Source organism: Cornus florida, unplaced genomic scaffold (genome assembly GCF_030987335.1).
Source record: "Cornus florida cultivar Cherokee Brave unplaced genomic scaffold, ASM3098733v1 CherokeeBrave_3.0.0_Hap2_Chr03, whole genome shotgun sequence".
In the NCBI taxonomy this organism is placed as follows: domain Eukaryota; kingdom Viridiplantae; phylum Streptophyta; class Magnoliopsida; order Cornales; family Cornaceae; genus Cornus; species Cornus florida.
In genome coordinates, this window is record NW_026775573.1 from 84,706,333 (window position 1) to 84,725,032 (window position 18,700).

Genomic DNA, 18,700 nt, shown 5'->3' on the forward strand with positions numbered 1-18,700 from the left:
TCATGGAATTTAAATATCATGGACGTATGCAAAACCAGAATCAAATCTGAGCACAAAAAATGAGGTTATGCAAGTAAAAGTGAAATACGAGAAGAGGATGAAATAAGGAAAAGACGAAAAAATGAATAGTGTCAAAAAAACAAAAAAAAAAATGTGAAAATGACTCGGTCCTCAAAGGAAGTTGTCAATTCAAAGGAAAGAGTCTCAGAAACCATTTCCGAGCACTCGAGACGACACTAAGAGGCAGGAAATCGAACCCAAAAAGGAAAAGACAATGAAAAAAATTTACAAAATTTGAAGAAAGGGAAAGAAATGAAAATGACCGGGTCATTACACCTTGGTTTTGAAGTGGAGGTGGAATGTACTTCCCTTGAAAACCGTCTTGGGAAGTGTTTAAGCCCTCTCCTTGGTTTTTCCAAGAGAAATTCGGATGATTCCTCCAACTTGGATTATAATTAGTACCATAAGGATTGTTCCCTTAGTTCACAAAAGCCGCATTGACTTGTTCATTAGGTTCACTTTGCACTTGTCCGTGAGGACAATGAGAAGTAAAATGAAGAACACTAGAACAAGTCATACATGTTTCATTTGATGCATGATGAGAATAGTTAGGGAAGGAAGATACTTGGTTCGCCGAGTTTTGGTTAATAAAAAATTGATCAAACCTTTGAGACAAAGACTTCATTTCGGCGGCTATTTCATTTGAATGGTCGACTTGATGTAAGCCGACACTCTTCCTACCTTGTGAATTTATACCATTCTTGGATGATAGTGTTCTATGCAAAGAATTTTCACTCATGCTCTCATAGAGACGCCACACGTCATCCTCATGCCTATCAATGTATGAGCCACCCATGGAAGCATCAACAATGCCCTTATAGTTGTCCGATAAGCTCTCAAAGAAGTATTGAACTAATTTCCATTTGGGCATGTCATGATGTGGACACTTCCTAAGCAATTCATTAAAGCGTTCTCATGCCTCATGAAACTTTTCTCCATCCCTATGTGCAAATTCTCGAATTGAGGTTCTCATGGCATTGGTCTTAGAAACTGGATAGTACTTCTTCAAGAACTCTTGTTGCATTTCTGCCCAAGAAGTGATTGAAAAAGGCCTAAGATTGTTAAACCAATACTTTACCTTATATTTTAAGGTGAATGGAAAAAGTTTGAGTCTTACCTCTTCCGGCATGTCCGTATATTTTACGGTGGAACATACTTCAAGAAACTCATCCAAATGCTTGTAAGGTTCTTCACTTGGAAGTCCATGATAGTTAGGAAGCATTTGAATGGTTTGTGGCTTAATTTCATAATGATGTGCTCTAAATGGAGGCAATTGGATGCATTTAGGTGCATTATACTCATTAGGCACATAATGGTCTCTTAAAGCAAGAGGTGGATTAGCTACTTGAGGTGCAACATGAACACCTTGGTTTTGAATTCCTTGATTGTTGATGGGAGGTTGTGGAGCATATATTGGCCTTAGCATTCCATATGGAACTTGGCTTTGTTGTTGTGGTGGTTGGTGAATGAATGGCCTAGGCATGCCTAATGGTACTTGTATGTTCTCATTGTGCACATTGGGATGAAGGATACCTTGTTAGTCTATGTGACCAAGGTCCTCAACATGATTATTATTATGGTCATCCATTGAAAGATTGGCTCTATTTGAACTTCCTCTTCCTCTAGGATTTATAACGATAGATTCAAAATGCAAATCAAGAGGGACAAGAGTTGGTCTCAATGAACGACGTCCATGCATGCACAATGCAAAACACAACAAACACAAAGAATGACAAACACTGTGCCTTCACAACAATGCAATTAGACTTCTTCCACAAACATTTAATTCATACTCCCATGCTTTAACAACAATGATGTAAGACAATTAAAAATAAGCCTCCACGCAGGCCGATGATTTAACTAAGGGATTGAGTAAAGAAATTCTCACAAAGGTCCTTTAGCACTTCAACTCCAAATTCTAAAGCTTAGCTTAGCAAAATTTGAGAATTTTTATCTTTTTGCTTTCTTTGCTTGCTTGAATTGAATGCTTGATGGCTCCTTTGCTTGCTTCCTCTCCAACAATGCACCTAGTTAAGTCATCAACAAAATAAGTAACCAAAAAGAAAAATAGAAATAAAGTAAAGACACGATCAAAAGAGTACTAATCCTAATCAATTCCATAAATCCGACATTGCCAAATCTAATCAACAAATCCCCGGTAATGGCGCCAAAAACTATGATGCGACCCGAACGTGTGCACAAAATAATGCACAACACTTTGAGTTTGGAGATTAGTGTCAAGTGGACATCATACTTAAATTTATAAACCGCTTAACACCTATACTATGTAGTATGAGTGAGAAGGGATCGTCCCACGGGATTATGAGGATCGAGCAATGTCGTGGAATTACAATTAGGGCTAGTAAGTCGAGTGATCAAACAATTAGTTGGTTGGTTGATTAAAGAGCAACTAAATTAAACTAAGTAATAGCAAAAGAATGCAATTAAGAGTAAGTAAGAGAGAGAGAGATCTTGGGGTTTAGAGATCACCACCAAGCAATGCATTTCTATATCATTGACAAGTGATTAATGAGGGCAAATGGTGTGTTGCAATATTGGTGTGTGTGTGTTTGGTTGATTCAACAAACAAGGATGACTAGTTAAGCATGTATTGTCTAAACATCATATGAAAGGCACAATATATCTAAGCAATCAAACATATATTGTCTAAACAACATGTGAAGGGCACAATAAATTAAAACAAGTCATTAATTCTTTCATTAAGCTCACAATCCAAATACAACACAAGGATAGAGACATATGCTAATTGCATTCAAAAGCTTGGATCATCAAACAACAAGTATAGATTGTCCTCTCATTTAACACTACACTACAACTACACTACATCTACACTACTAGCATGAAAATAAACTAAGGAGAGGCACAATCCATCAAAAGATAAGCATGAACCATCAAGAGAATCACAAAAGCATTCCTTTAAGCACTATGTTTTGACAATCTCCAAATCTATAGCATCAATACACATAGACATGCATCAACAACACAAAATCTAGAGACAAGCATATAAACATCTATTCTAGTATACATAGACATATGGATAGAATGAAATGACCAATTGGAAGCATTATACCACATAAATCATTGAGTAAACAAGATCAATATATATCAAAGTGTCAAAACATCAATTACAACACTAATCCCTCAATAATACACAAGATTAAGATTTAGAAAGCATGATTGGGGCTAACTTTAGCCCCAAGAGGATGTCTAGCCACTCATGGTGATGATGCTCCAACCCTCAAGGGCTAATTCCATGGTTGAAATCTGCTCCTTGTTGATGAAGAACTCTAATGGTGTCTCTAGCCTCCTCTTCCTCTAAGCTTGCTCTCCGAAAGATGATATGAAAATAAATGTTGGCTCCTTTGTAAAAAGCAATCCTTATCTTTATATAGGTAGGTCAAAATGACACCTAAAATGAGCTGGGGTCGTGCACACAATATTCCCTAATGATTGGATAAAGGACAACTTTCAATGAGATGGAATTTTAACTTTTTCGCACTGGAGGAAGTTCGATCGATCAAACCTTGGTCTTGGATCGATCGAACTGGCTGAGATCTATCGAACTTAGGCTGGATCGATCCAACTGGCTGAACTTTTTGGAAAAAGACAAATCCAAGATATTTATAGGAGATATTTATGGGAAAAGGACAAAAGTGGTTAGTGGGTGGTACAGCTGTGGATAGGATCAATCATTTGAATAAGGACAAAAGTGTTCGATCGATCGAAGGATGGTGTTGGATCGATCGAACTTTTGGAACTTTATGCTTTTGGGTCAAGGCTTGGATCTATCTTGAAGTGCTGAGATCGATCATTGTTCGATTGATCGAACCTTGAACTTGGATCGATCGAACTTTGCTGCTTCCCACCTTTGGCTTCATTTGCTTCCTTCTTTCTCCATTTTGCTCCTTTCTTTGTTTAATCCCTATAATTGCTTCAATTAAGCTCTTATTTGGCTGAGTTAGCTTATTTTCGGGATAAGTGCTTGAAAAAGGGAATCATACGAAATCAATCTAAAATGGTAAAGTAAGATAGATAAAGGTACTAGAATGCCTAAACTTAAGGGGTTTAAATACGCACTTTTCAGTGCTCATCAACACACACACGTGAACTTGCTAGACAAATTTCTAAATTTTTATAAAAATTGCAAGTTGAATTTCATGTTGTGATTGCATGCTTGAGAATTGATCTAATTGAATAATTTGTGGGGTCTAAAAATTGTGTTTAAAAATTCTCTTGAATTCTTCAGAAATTTTTGGATCTCAAATATACTTGAAATTTTATGGAAATTGCTATCTTATTATTTTTGTTCAAATATCAAAAAAAATAAAAATAAAAATTGAAAAATAAAAAAATCCAAAAAGATTTTCCTTTTAGTTTTTATTAGGAATTTTTGTTGGATGGAGATATCAAGTGTGTGATTTTGAACTTGATTGGTTCTATTTATCTAGTGGATGGAACATGTGTTATCTTGAATAGTTGTCTTTGGTTTAATTGCTACTATATATCATCATGTTTTTGTACTTATTGCAATATCTTATTCATGGATGATAGTTTTGATCTCTCTACTTGTTACTTCTCCCACATAATTTCTTTTCCTTCTTTGTTGAGCCTTATTTGTCAATTTGTAACAAAAAAAGGGGAGAGTTTCTAGAATTGAGGGGGAGATATATATTAACATATATATATATATATATATATATATATATAATATATATATATATATTCACATATTAAAATATATATATATATATATATATATATATATATATATATATATATATATATATTCACATATTGATATATGTTTATTTTTTTTTATCTTTCTTGATTAAGCTTCATGGGTAGTTTTGTTGGGGTAGTTTTGTTGAGCTAATGTGCAGATTACAGGTTGTTACATGTGTTGAAGCTTCATGATAATCAAGAAGAGTTCCGTTTTATTTCTTTGACAATCATTATAATTTGTTTTTTCTGCTTGGGTAGATTACATGTTGCTTTTAGGGTTTTGTCACGAAATTGCCAAAGGGGGAGGATGTGAAATATATATATATATATATATATATATATATATATATATATATATATTTTGGAAAGATTGTGAAAAATATATATTCTGTAATTGGCAACTTTAGGTGTTAAAATAAGTCCTAGTCGAGTTGTAATTCAAGTTACTATATCAGGATCGATAGCAACTGCGGAATTAGAAGGTTGTTCAAAGTTACCATGACTGAGATCATTCGAGAAAAAGGTAAGAACAACACTTTAGGAAGGAATCTAAAAAGGTTAGGACACATTCCATACTTTCGGTGTATTTTCAGAAATTTCCAAAACAGGGTTTTTACCAAGTTCAGCCTGAAAATTCAAGTCTGCTAGACTTGAACCGGTTCAGCCCCATTAAACCAGTTCAAGGCCTTTAAGATTGGCTTCAAAATCTTTCTACCAATCTTGAACCGGTTTAGCACCCTTGAATCGGTTCAAGAAGTCTTGTTCAGGTTACAATTCTAGTTTCCTGTTTCTGATTTCTTTCCTATTTGGTTTAGAACTGTACCAAATCCTATGCACGAAATTTTCCATATTTTCAGAGTGATTAGGTCATTATAAACTCTATATAAACCTTGTCATACACATAGGTTTATTCACGGCTTTTGCATACAAAATTCAAATCCAATTGAGAGCCATCTTTGAGAGATATTTTTTATTCATTTAGAAAATCAATCTGATTTTTCTGATTTTATTTTTGAGAGCACACACATAAACACAAGAGTGCTTTAGGAGTGTTGTTCTCTATCTCATCGGAATTGGAGCATAATTGAAAATTCAGAAATTCCGGAAAAGCAGAATTCGTTCATTCTTCGTCAAATTCAGATCTAGAAGAAAGGGGGTGAAGTAATCACGCTTTGAAGGGGTCAGAGCATTCGTGGAGTGTTGTCTTATCTACCTGCAACTCTTCTACAGTGAAGAGATTAAGAGTAAGCATGAGGTCGAGAGCTGTTGGACGGGGGAGTCGCAAAACCAGGGATTGTCAGCAATTGGTTTTTGGTAGAACGATAGGGTGTGAAGCTGAGTCAAAGTTCGGTATACTTTGCTTCAAACATAGTGGATCGTTTATCTCTGGACGGCACAGTCCAACGAGGTTTTTCCTATTACAATTGGTCTATTCTACCAATTGGGGTTTCCTCGATAAAATCCTGGTGTCATCTCTCAAACTTTATTTACTTTACTAGCACTTTGTTTTTGCTTTGTTTGATTTTAGTTTTATTTCAGTAAAATTAAAATAAGTAAAAATTGGATAAAAAAGAAAGTTAAATATATTTACCATCCTTTAGGTTATCTATCCATATTATATTCCACAACCATTCCGCTGCGCACACTCAACAAGTTCTGCTTGTTATCTTCAAGCTTAAATGATGGACTTCAATTTGGTGGGAACAAACACGGATTGATTGGAGAAAGCAAGGAAAACAACTTACGCGGTCTTGGTACATGAATAAATGACCATTGATGGCTAATTCCTACCGCTAAATTATGAGGAGATGATGTATCAAAAATATTAGAATTGTCGGAAAGAGAGTCCATCTGTCAAAAAGTCTACAAACGAAATTGTTAGTCCCAGCCTTTGTTCATGGTTTCCCCTTCAAATGTCAAAAGTTAGCTCACATGTCTTTTCCTATGATATTCCACTGTGTCTAGTGTGGTCAGGTTGATTATGATACATACAGGGGTAGTATTGTCATTTCCATTGTGTGATAGACCATTTCAAGCTTATTGAGGATGGTACATTGTATCACAGATCAAGTTCATTGACAAATTCAGTTAACTTCTGGTGCATTATGTGTATTATGAAGTCTATAACTCTCAGGATGTTTCTATCATTTCAAGCATCTGTGTGGTCACCATATATTCATTTTGGCTGCTACATTATTTTATCTAAGCTTAGAAAAATACTTTGATAGTATATCTTCATGCTGCTACACAAAATTCTGAAATATATGACAGTTGTTCTCTTGAAGGGTAATTTGGTCATTCTGTCAATGAAGAGCACATGGTTGGCATATGCATTATGGCCCTATAGTGAGAGTGCAGTGATAGTTGCACAATTCTTTGGCAACAAGTTTCATTACATATCACAGACCTATACATATACAATTTCTGTTTTGTACATTAGGGCACTACATGACAAAAAAATTGAGTTGGTAGGGGTAATGTGGTCCTTTCACACAGGGAATGTCAGAATATTCTCCTCACCAATGACTGGAGGATGGTGGCACAATTATATCCTCTTTTAGGACTACTTCAGCTACAATATACTATTATATATATGCTGTTATAGTAGAATTCAGTGTGTGCCTCTAGTGTGAGTTGTGAGTGCCCCAATATTGAGCTACATTGTGTATGATACTGGAGACTCATATGAACATGAATATTTATGCGTGTTTGATCCATTGAGTGAGCTGAAAATCACCTCAGATATATACCTTGCGAGTGTATACAATTGAAGATAATGAACAAGGTCTTTTGAAGTTGTTTTTTGGTACAAGATAGTGGTTTAAAGGTTCATTTCTGATATGAGGCATCCACAGGGGCTCTTGGAGGCTGAGACAAGTTTGATTTGACATTGTGCAACTGTAGAACCAGGTTTATACTCATATCTTCACTGCAGTAGATTTTTACATCTCAGACCTCAATTTTTTGTATGTTTTCTGGTGCAATGCTTCTGATATGGGTACTATACATTGATATCTTACTGTAAACATATTGATTAACATTTGAGACAAGTTAAGTTTTCAACAGAGAAATGGTCATTTAATGTTTTGGCCTTTCATACCTTGATAGTTAGGTTTCTCTACACAAATCAAGCTTGTTTGTGTACTGAAATTGTTATACCTTACTATACTCATTATGTTTATCATATGAGCAAGTGTATATTGTTGATATGAGGCTGTGAGAATCAAGTTTAGGTCTGTATTGAAACTGTAATCCATTTTGAGTTCACAGACCACATATTTTGCAGAATTTGTGAAGTACTTTTGTATTGTTTCATACTTTGAGTTGTAATTTGATTCCGATCTTTTGTAATAGCTTTTGTATGATGTGAATCGATCTTTTGTAATAACTATTGTATGATATTTATCCATCATTTATTATGTACTTGAAGAACTGAGAGCTATATTGGTCCAAGCACGGGTACTTAGGATAGGGGGAGTGCTTAGTGCACATTGTGTGAGCTAGGATGTGTGTGCAGAGAGTGTGAGACTGCTGAGTGTGCATCAACCTGCAACACCACTAGTGGATTTACATTGGGTGAGTACCCAAGAACTAAGGTTTTTGATCCATATTGAAGGAGATTTTCCTTGTAAAATTTTGATGTCTTTGAAGCTGGGAAACTATATCAAACACCCGTGACAAATTAGGGTTTCATCACCCTGGTGATATCTGTAATTGTTTTAACAAACTGTGGAGCAAATGACGGTGAAGACTCTGAAGCCCCAAAGGAAAGTATGAGTCTTTGCCATTACTTATGCACCATATTGTTGTCTTCGTTTCTTAGAACTTCATGGCTTTAGTCGAACTCACTGTCCTAATTGTAAAGCCAATTTCTGACCTCACAATACAAGAATGTGGCTTTATAAAAGCCACTGATTACAAGAAAATGGGGCAAGGGAAAAATAGGGGTGCACAAAAGAATCGTGGAACCGTGAGAACCGAAGTCCGGTTCTCACGGTTCCAGTTCTGATCCCAGTTCCGAATTTAGGAACCGTGGGCATACGGTTTCGGTTCCAGCCCGTGGGAACCGGTAAGAACCGGAACCATATATATATATATATATATATATATATATATATATATATATATATATATATATTATATTTAATTTTAGGGTTAAATGCAAAAAACCCCTATAGTCATGCAAAAAACCCCCCTGAACTATAGGGGTTTTGCAACTAACCCCCCTGAACTAAAATAAACTCCCCTAAACTCTGAATTTTTTGCAATTTGCCCACTTAAGCCACCGGAAAAGAAGAGGATGAAACTGCCCTTCCAATAAAACGACGCAGTTTCAGAGTTGCAAGGCCGTGGAAAGGCTGAACACAGAGGTTAAACGAGCATACACGTAATAGATTGACCTTCATTCACCATCGACCTGCGCCCAAAGAAGGCGGCGCACGGCTGCGGAGCGTCGGGAAGCCTGGCACATAAGAATTGGTCGTGTAAGATCGCCATCAACTGGGTTGTCGTCGACGAGCTCCGAGGATCAACAACGGCCCTTGGGTCAGAGAAACGGGGAGGAGGAGGATTATAAAGGTAGCAGAGGACCAGATGCAGCTATCGCGACGATGGTAGTGGTTGCATCATCATCAATCAAGTTGAGGGATACAGAGACTAATTGGTCAATGATCATAAGGAGTTCAGGTCACTCGATCATTATCGGTGCCTAATTTTGTTGTGTGTATATAGATATAGATATATAAATGTGTATATATGTATATGATTTTGTGTATAAATTAGGGTTTGGAGAGGATGGGAAAATGACTAACTTGCATTTTGTGTATATATAAGTGAGACTGTCTGTATTGATTGTGTATTTCAGTGTTGTGATGGTGGTGCACCGCTGTGAGGAACTCGACAGACACCTACCTGTGATGAGAACGGCGGCCAGGATCCTCCTTTTCCAGCGAGAAGGCGGCGGTGAGTAGAAAGAGCACAACTTGGAGTGATGTTTGCGATGCCAGCTGGTTGACTCAGACGACGACGATGAGGTTGGTTCGGATCGGCGGCGGCAGTAAACAGCCCGGCGGTGGCGATGGCTGTGAGTAGACGGTGGGGGAATGACCCAGGGGTGGGCGACTGGATCGGCCGTGGAGACTCGTTGGCGAGCTTGCGAGCAAGGTGGAAAGCTTCGGCGAGGATGAACTTGGACGGTGGAGAGGACGGACGGTAGTGAGGACTGGCTCGGCCAGTGGAATCAGTGGGTGGTGCATCGGCGGTGACGGACCGGCTTGCCATTGATTTTGTTATTTTTTTTATTATTTATTTTTTTATCACAGTTCAGCTCAAGAGTTGTGTGGTGTGGGTTTTTTTTTTTTTTTTTTTTAAATGTTTACTCAGTGTATACCAAATTGGGGTTTCAAATACTCTATTTTATTCAAACGTGTTTCTGAATTTGTTGATTCATCTCTATATTCATGTGACCCTATCAATGTTTCTGAAATTGTTCGATTCTGAAAATTGTTCGATTCTCTGGACAATCTGTAATGGATGAATTACAACGTAAATATATATATAGAGAAGGAGAGAGATCAACAGTCAGAGGAGTTAACAAGGTTATTCCCTCATCCCTGGGAAGGCTCGCAGAGAAGATGAACAGTATTTCTAAGGGTGTGTTTGGGTGGAAAAGTAAGTTAAAGAGGTGGGGGTGGAATGGTCATAAGAAGGGCAATGAAGTCTTTTCATGCTTATAAAGGACAATATGGTCATCAAGTTAGATATTTTGGGTCACGTGATTGCACATGTTCATTTTGTCAGTGAGATTCAATCGGAGCGTCGCCGGATGGAGTCATTTGTAACAAAAATGTATAGTTTAGGGGGTTTCTTGCAATTTTTGTAGTTCAAGGGGGTTTGTTGTTAATTAGCCAATAGTTCAGGGGTTTTTTTTGTATTTAACCCTTAATTTTATAATAAAGAGTAAACTGAAAAGAGTCAAAGAGACAGACGTGTGAAAAAAAAAGTGCGAAAAAGAATAAAACATACTTTTTTAATTTTTTGCCCTAAATCTTCACTCTCTCAGTCCTCACCTCCTCTCAAATTCTCAATCTCTTTTCTAAACAGACGAACCCTAAGCTAACCCTTGCCTCCTTTGACCTCTCATCGCCCTCGCTTGAGTCGCCTCCTCTCATCTCTTCAGTCCTCATCGCCCTCGCCATCTCAGATTTCATCATTAGTCGTCTCCGATCTCAGATTACTCGGTAAGTCCTTGATCGATCTGTCACATATGTTGGTTTCTAAACTAATATTTCGACCTATTCCTTTTTAATATCACTCCCATCTCAGATTTCTCATCAATTATTCATCCTCACTCCCATCTCAGATTTCTCATCAGTCATTCATCCTCGCTCCCATCTCAGATTTACACTATCAACTTCTCAGACACTATCAGACTAAAGTCTTATTTTCTATATTCTGTATTTATTTATATTTTTATTTGTGATATTGTATTCTTAATTTCTGTTAAGTGTTAAATAATGAAATTTATGGAACACTACTGAGTTACAAGTTACAAAATTTCAGTGTTAGTGTTATATTCAGGGAACATTTCAGTGTAAAGTGTAGTATTATGTTAAGTGTTGTATATAGGGAACATTTTTGTAACAAAAAACAAACATTTCACGGTTCTCATGGAACCAACCGGTTTGGTTCCATATTGTACGGTTCCGGTTCCAATTTTAAGGAACTGTTGCAAATGGTTCTAGTTCTGACCAAAACCGTAAGGAACCGAACTATGTGCACCCCTAGGGAAAAAGGTAAGCCGATTCACCGAAACCCTGCTACAGCTCGCTGGTCCGATAATGCAACCACCGTGCAACAGATCAACCACAGTTTTAAGTTACAAAATCATTAAAAACAAAATGCAAATACCTAGATACACGCATATATACCCTAGTGCCAAATATGCATGAGGCGAAGACGAGAGAGGAGAGGTGGCACCAAAGACATAGGAGAGGCAACTAACAGTAAACATATATATGAAGGGCTAATTCATGCACATCACAAGAAAATAAGGGTCTTGGTGTCATCTTACTACATAAACGGGCAACTGGCACCAACAGAAGATAAACAAGAAACAGAAACAAACCATAATTTCCTTGGTTTAGGTCACAATTGACTCTGTCTAGAAACATTGCATATACAACTAGCATACACCAGCGCACGAAATCAAGCTGAGCACGAAATAACAGATAAATCATAAAATGACCAAATCTTTACTTAAAGAAACAAAATAAAACTATAGAAGAGTTGAGGTTTAACTCTCCGTCAAAACAAAATATGTCCAAAAGTTCTCAATCCGACATAATTTGCTAGCACATATGTAAACACTATAAATATTAGACCTTGTATATGACCTAAATATCAGTTGCTGATGGACATGCAAGGCAGGTTGGATCACCATACTCTGTTCCGTTGGAGATGCAAAACGAATGAATGACTGCATTGAATGAATTGCTGCTAAATATCCAGCACATGATACAAGACATAATAAATAAAGGGCAGCAAAGACTTCTATGCCATCTCATCCCCTTTAGAACCTACTGATTTGGGTCCTGCTTCCTGGTTGTGCTGCCATTCTGCTCTGGCTTTGACTGCGATTGTGACTGCTCTTGCTGCTGTTGAAACTGCTGTAGGTTGAATTGGTTAGCCTGCTGCTGGTGCAACTGAAACATCTGGGGGTTTATCGAAAGCTGCTGAAACTTTGAAGTCTCGCCGCCCAGTTCAGCAGTAACAAGCTTCAACCGCTGAACCTCCGCACTTAATGTGTCATTTAGTGCTGTCACAATCACACAAATTGAGAATGAATTTATTTTACAATGCAGTGGTAGAACCTTTTTAAGCATGCAAATGAAAGCCCTAGCTAACAATTTTGTATACACAAATTGCATGTTGAAAAATTAGAGAACCAATCATCAGTGCAAATCATATATGCTACTTTTGAAAAAAAAAATGCTGTTAAAATAGATGCTAAGCAACTTGATTAATAAAACACCTTAAAGTTGTAACCCATCTTCTGTACAACAAGGCACTAGGTAATTACATCAGACTTGGCACAAAAACTAGTAACCCATCGGTGTCAACGTAACTCACCCTAATTGTTAAAGTGGTCTAACCAAACATAGTAATGAGAATAACCATTTCATTCCTGCAACATTCCTTGTCCAAAATCAAATAGTAAATGAGAATGGTCATTTAATTCCTACACCATTCCCATTCCATTCTATCTTGTATTCCATTCTTTTTTTTTTTTTTGTTCCATTCCTGCATACCAAAAGCAGCCTTGCAGGAATGCTAAAGAGTTCCGTCAATTAGCGTTAAGAAAATGCAAGCTAAATTCAATCAATCAGGGAAACAGGAGCTTCCAAGGGAATGAGTTCGCATAGTTTGTCGAAGGATGATTAACATATAATAATAGTCATAATTAGACAACACAGCCTACTTGATTTTTGCAGTACATTTGATTAATATATAATAACAGAAATAATTAGACAACACAGCCTACAGACATCATTGCACTTGTTCAGCAATATAAATATTAAATAAAATATGCACCAGCACTTTTGACCTCTTAACAGTTTCCAAAAGAGGTGATTAAAAAAAAAAAAAAAAAAACTTTTGAAGTGGTCTAACCAAACATAGTAATGAGAATAACCATTTCATTCTTGCATCATTCCTTGTCTAAAATCAAATAGTAAATGAGAATGGTCATTGAATTCCTATACCATTCCCATTCCATTCTATCTTGTATTCCATTCTTTTTTTTTTTTTTTTTTGTTCCATTCCTGCGTACCAAAAGCAGCCTTGCAGGAATGCTAAAGAGTTCCGTCAATTAGCGTTAAGAAAATGCAAGCCAAATAAAACCAATCAGGGAAACAGGAGTTTCCAAGGGAATGAGTTCGCATAGTTTGTCCAAGGATGATTAATATATAATAATAGTCATAATTAGACAACACAGCCTACTTATTTTTGCAGTACATTTGATTAATATATAATAACAGTCATAATTAGACAACACAGCCTACAGTCATCATTGCACTTGTTCAGCAATATAAATATTAAATAAAATATGCACCAGCACTTTTGACCTCTTAACAGTCTCCAAAAGAGGTGATAAAAATAATAATAATAATAATAATAAAATAAAAAAATATCTATGGCCTGTGTTGTACTTAATAAAAATTACAATTAGTGTTCAAGTATTCTAAGTAGGATGTCAAAGAACTACTTGTAATGCACATGAGAAACGGATCTCTCTCTCTTTTCTTCACTGTTGATTTAATATCTTTGTTCACAACCTAGGATTCTTTTTGACTCTTGATATTCATCAAGTTATCGTTTACAAACTTTCATTGAGTAAGTTCTCAATTCACTCTTGATATGGGACGATACGATGACAACTTGATTAGGATGACCCAATCTAAGCAACTGCAATTTGGTTGGCCTTGATTTGAGGTGTTGTACAACCTAACCCCAACTAATTATCTCTCTTCATTCATTAGTCTCTAGAGACTGAAAAAACCTATCTCCTCAAATGACCTCCTTCTTGGGTTGCGCTGGGAATTAAATCCCCTTCCTTCTTCACAGCGGAAGCAAATCACATCACAAACATAGAGATTCAAACATCAAAACAAACAATCATGCAAATTTTTTTATTTTATTTGATAAGTAAAATAAGCATGCAATCACAACAAAAAATTTTACGTGGTTTGGCCGAACTCTCAATTTATGTCCACGGAGAGAAGAGATTCCACTATTCATTGATGAAGAGAAAACATATTATAACTGTAAAAAATACACTCACTAATAACTAATTCCACGATTGTTTTAGGGCTCAAAAGCAAACCCACTTTCTATGAGGCTATATCTCTCTACCTTACACCCACCCACGCACCACTCTCTTTTCATCTCACTCACTCTACCATTCTCTTTTCTTCTTTACCTTCTCCAAACAACTCCCTCTCTATTTGTAGTCTTAAACACAATTCCTTAGAGCCAAGACTTGCCTTACAAGAAATTCCTTAGAGCCCAAGACAAGAAATTCCTTAAAGGCCAAGACTTGCCAAACAAGAAATTACCATAAAAAATACGACTCCTAAGGAAACTCAAATATTGATAGAATTTGAGATACAAATCCTAACAGGTTGGTCATTGAGGTAAGATCTATTTATCCATTAAAATATGTGGCTATAAAATCCTAGAGAATAAAAATATTGCACTGATTTTTATTCAATTTTTCCTTTGTAAAATTGCTTTGGCTGTTTTAATAAGGCAAGCATTCTATTCTTCTTCTTTACCACAATTTGTTCTTGGATGCAAGACAAAAAAAGCATGTGTATGAGAGAGAGAGAAGGGTGTGAGAAGAGCAAGAACAGAGGTGAGGAAAAAGAAAGGATCAGGAAAAAGTTTGAAAAGTTACAGTAATTTTCAATTCAAGTCTGAATAATTCTTTACATAAGGGCCTTTAATATATATATATATAAAAAAAAAAAAGGAAACAAAAAACAAATAAACCCCAAAACCTTAAAAATAAAAAAAATAAAAACCGAGATTGCTCTAATAAAATACCTCTACAGCTACGCCTGACGCAGGTGCAAAACCCACACTGATTTCCATCACTCTTGTTTCTAATTTTTCCTCATTCATTGATGAAATTCACGAGATGTACGAAGGATTTGATTCAGTTGTTAAATTGATTTAATTTCTTGTTCATTTGAGGCCATTTCTGACTTTTCTTTTCGCCTTCAATTGGTTGCATTGAGTAGCCATTTCGGTTAAGCCTCAGAGTTAAACTCAAAAAGCACCCAACCTGCTTGAGTTGCAGGCTTGCAGTAACATGACCAAGCATGCAAAAAGCTTCAAATGAACCAAATTAATTAATTTCTACAACAATATTTTATTTTATTATTATTTTTTTTTTTTCAAATTTCAATGATAAGAAACAGACCATAAACTGCACTCCTCCTGGTAAACTTCCATGTCAGCACTTTGGCACTGTTGCTACAATGGTCTATGACTTGGCTACATTAAATTTTAACATAAGGTCAATCTAATATGGGACTTCAGTCTTCTGGTCATTAGCATACATGGAACAAGAACAACCCGGTCAAAACACTAGATCCTCTTCTTAGTCACAACTTATGTAGCACATAACAAATGTACCAAAACCACTTATGTATTTTACTTAACTTAGTCCCAAAAATCAATATGAATGTAGACTTAAAATATTATGAAGCAATAACATGAAACCAGAAAAATAAGTTATGTAACAGCAAGGCAAAAATACATGCATCAATATCCCATTTCAGCAATCAAACCAGAGTTTATTGTTGCACATTGAAATAGCTCTAATATGAGCACATACAAATGGCACATAGCATATGAAAAAAGAATCATACCATCTCGGAGATGTGCCTGTTGTTCCATGGCTTGCAGGCGAAACTTCAACTCATGGTTCTGGCTTGTGAGCCCAGCAGAATCTCTCTGGATAAAAGCATGAAAAATACAACAATAAGCCATTGTAGAATACATAATAGCTTTTTAATAGAACGATCCTTGGCACTCCAAATTAACACCTGCAAGAGAGTAAGCTGGGCAGACAATGTGGTTGCTTCTGTTTGTAACGTTTGAACCTTGTGTTCCAACTCTACAATGTATCGCATTTTCCGTTCCTTTGAACGAGCAGCCGATTGACGGTTGGCCAAAATCCTACATAAAACCAACTGATCGTGTTATGTACTATACATCAGCTAACTACAGTGAAGCATCAAAGATTGAAGAATGCATTACCTTTTTGCCCGCTTGGGGTCAGTCAATGCTATCTCAGAAAGTTTTTCATTTGCCATAATTTTCTTGAGTTCAGCCCCATTAAACTCACCATTCCCGAATTCCATGCTAAAGGTATTTGAATTCCCATCCGCTGAATTGTTGGGTGACAGTTGTTCCGGGCGTGTCACCAGGGAAGCTGGCAGTTTTGGCGACTCATCGCTGAAATTCATGTTTCCCATGAAGCTATCCATGGAAACACTTCGATAGTGTCTAGTGGTTGGAGCAATATCTCCCCCTGCATTCCTTTTGATTCCTTCCCTCTTCTCAGTCGAAGTACTGTTCGCCCATCTCTGCAAGCTGCTTCCACTTTCATTTATACTGCTTGTTGCTTCATTATCACTGCTGTCACCTCCATTTGTCTTTGTACCACTAGCTCTACTGTCCAAATCCTCCCGATTCTCATTACACAGTTTGTCATCAATCCCAGGAGAGTTTAATGTATCAACATTGTCTAAATTCATATAAGCAGAAAACAGGTCATCCACTACTTCTCCCTCAGATTTCCTCTCACCCATTCCTTCTGCACTGCTCTCACTACCTTTATCCCAACTTGTCTCCCGTTTAACCAATTTAATAGGCTGAGCCGCAGAATTTTCTGTAGCAGACAAAGACTGATCAAAAGCTCCTGTTCCCCTTAATGGAATGAATGGTGGCGAAGATTGCAGCATATTGTAAATCCCAAACGGTATATCACTATTAGAGCGCCTGTGAGCTTTTCGAGGGGGGAGACTCTCCCCTGCCCTCGACGAACTACCCCTCGTGAAAGGAGAGGGCGGCAACAAAGAGTGTGAGTTCACATCTTTATCCTCCATTGATACATCAGCTGACACTTGGTCAAAAATTGATGTTGAGGTGGAGTCCCGATAAGGCGAAGGACTTAACGGAGGCAAGGAATCGAGTGAGAAAAATGAAGGCTGCGATAAAGATCGCGAATGGGATGTAGGCGGACTTGGGCTGAAATTCTGTGAACCCGGTTGTTGATTCACCGGCCGGGTTACTGGGATCTGTGAGTAAGGGGACATAGGAGGGATTTGTGGATGTGATGGTGGTATACCAACCCTCTTACTGCTATCAGCACTAAAATCTGGTGAAAATTGTCTCATTGGAGCAGGAATTTGAGATGAAGATTGATGTAAATCAAGGTGGTTAATCGAGATGGGCTTTTTGGGGACAGAAGAGGATGAAGTCCCAAAAGAAGATTGTAGTCTTTGCATCATACCACCATTAGCTTCCTCAGTATCACCAATTTGCTTCAAACCTCAACTACTATATAAGTATTTATATATAAATACACAATGTCCCTTCACAAACCCTAAATTACCAGTTCAGAACCACCTGAATCACAAAACTATCAACTTCAATTCAAGCTCACGTCTAAATACCAAAGGCTACAATACAACTAAAATGTGAACTAACTAACATTAAAGCACTAACAATGAATTAGAACCAAAAATCTGGACAGACTACACAAATGAACAATGAAAATCCAATTATTTACAAAATCACAAGACAGAGAATTGATTGTTAAGAAGTTGTACCTTGTAACAAATCGGCCATTTTCAGACTCTCTGAGGACCGGCCTGCGCAAGTTAGCAAGAGTTTCGCCGCCGCATTCGGCGCCAATCTCTCTGTATGTTAGCGAAAGTGTCCAGAAGGTGGGCTTAGCAAACTTCTATTATAAGCCGCAGGCGGAGTTTCTCTCTCACAGTTGCTTTGTTTCTCTATCTACACTCTCTCTCTATATCGACGATTATACACGGATTTCATGACTACTACGACTACGCGTGAATTTAATAGTCAGAATTTCATTTGATGGTGTTGATTTGCATTTCGCTCGAATTTCAATTTCATTCCGACCTCATTTTGTTCGCCCCTATCACCGCAGATTATGTAGCAAGAAATCTCTCGTGATTAAATTGGTCCATGTAGTGACATGATAGTGACACGATCATGTTACGCGAGTGTAAAACACGTAGTTCCTGTACTTGGAGGTTGTATGGCACGCGCATTATAGGAAAGTGAGTCTAGCTGC

The 18,700-nt window shown here is 37.1% G+C and overlaps 1 protein-coding gene and 1 pseudogene across 2 annotated transcripts; one reads left to right on the forward strand and one right to left on the reverse strand.

The window, feature by feature from the left end:
• The first annotated feature begins 929 nt into the window (after positions 1 to 929).
• LOC132301954 (small nucleolar RNA R71) lies at positions 930 to 1,028 on the forward strand (annotated as a pseudogene).
• An 11,005-nt stretch (positions 1,029 to 12,033) lies between these two features.
• LOC132300821 (bZIP transcription factor 29-like) lies at positions 12,034 to 18,451 on the reverse strand. 2 transcript variants are annotated; one of them, XM_059798063.1, is made up of 5 exons: positions 18,207 to 18,451; positions 16,630 to 18,003; positions 16,416 to 16,548; positions 16,239 to 16,323; positions 12,034 to 12,619 (listed from the first exon to the last, which is right to left on the reverse strand). In XM_059798063.1, exons 2-5 carry the CDS (start codon positions 17,883 to 17,885, stop codon positions 12,381 to 12,383), a joined length of 1,713 nt encoding a protein of 570 aa, XP_059654046.1. In that variant the 5' UTR covers positions 17,886 to 18,003; positions 18,207 to 18,451; the 3' UTR covers positions 12,034 to 12,380. The 2 variants fall into 2 exon arrangements, with proteins under 2 accessions (XP_059654046.1, XP_059654048.1); XM_059798065.1 differs by having other exon boundaries at positions 16,630 to 18,016.
• Positions 18,452 to 18,700: the final 249 nt, after the last annotated feature.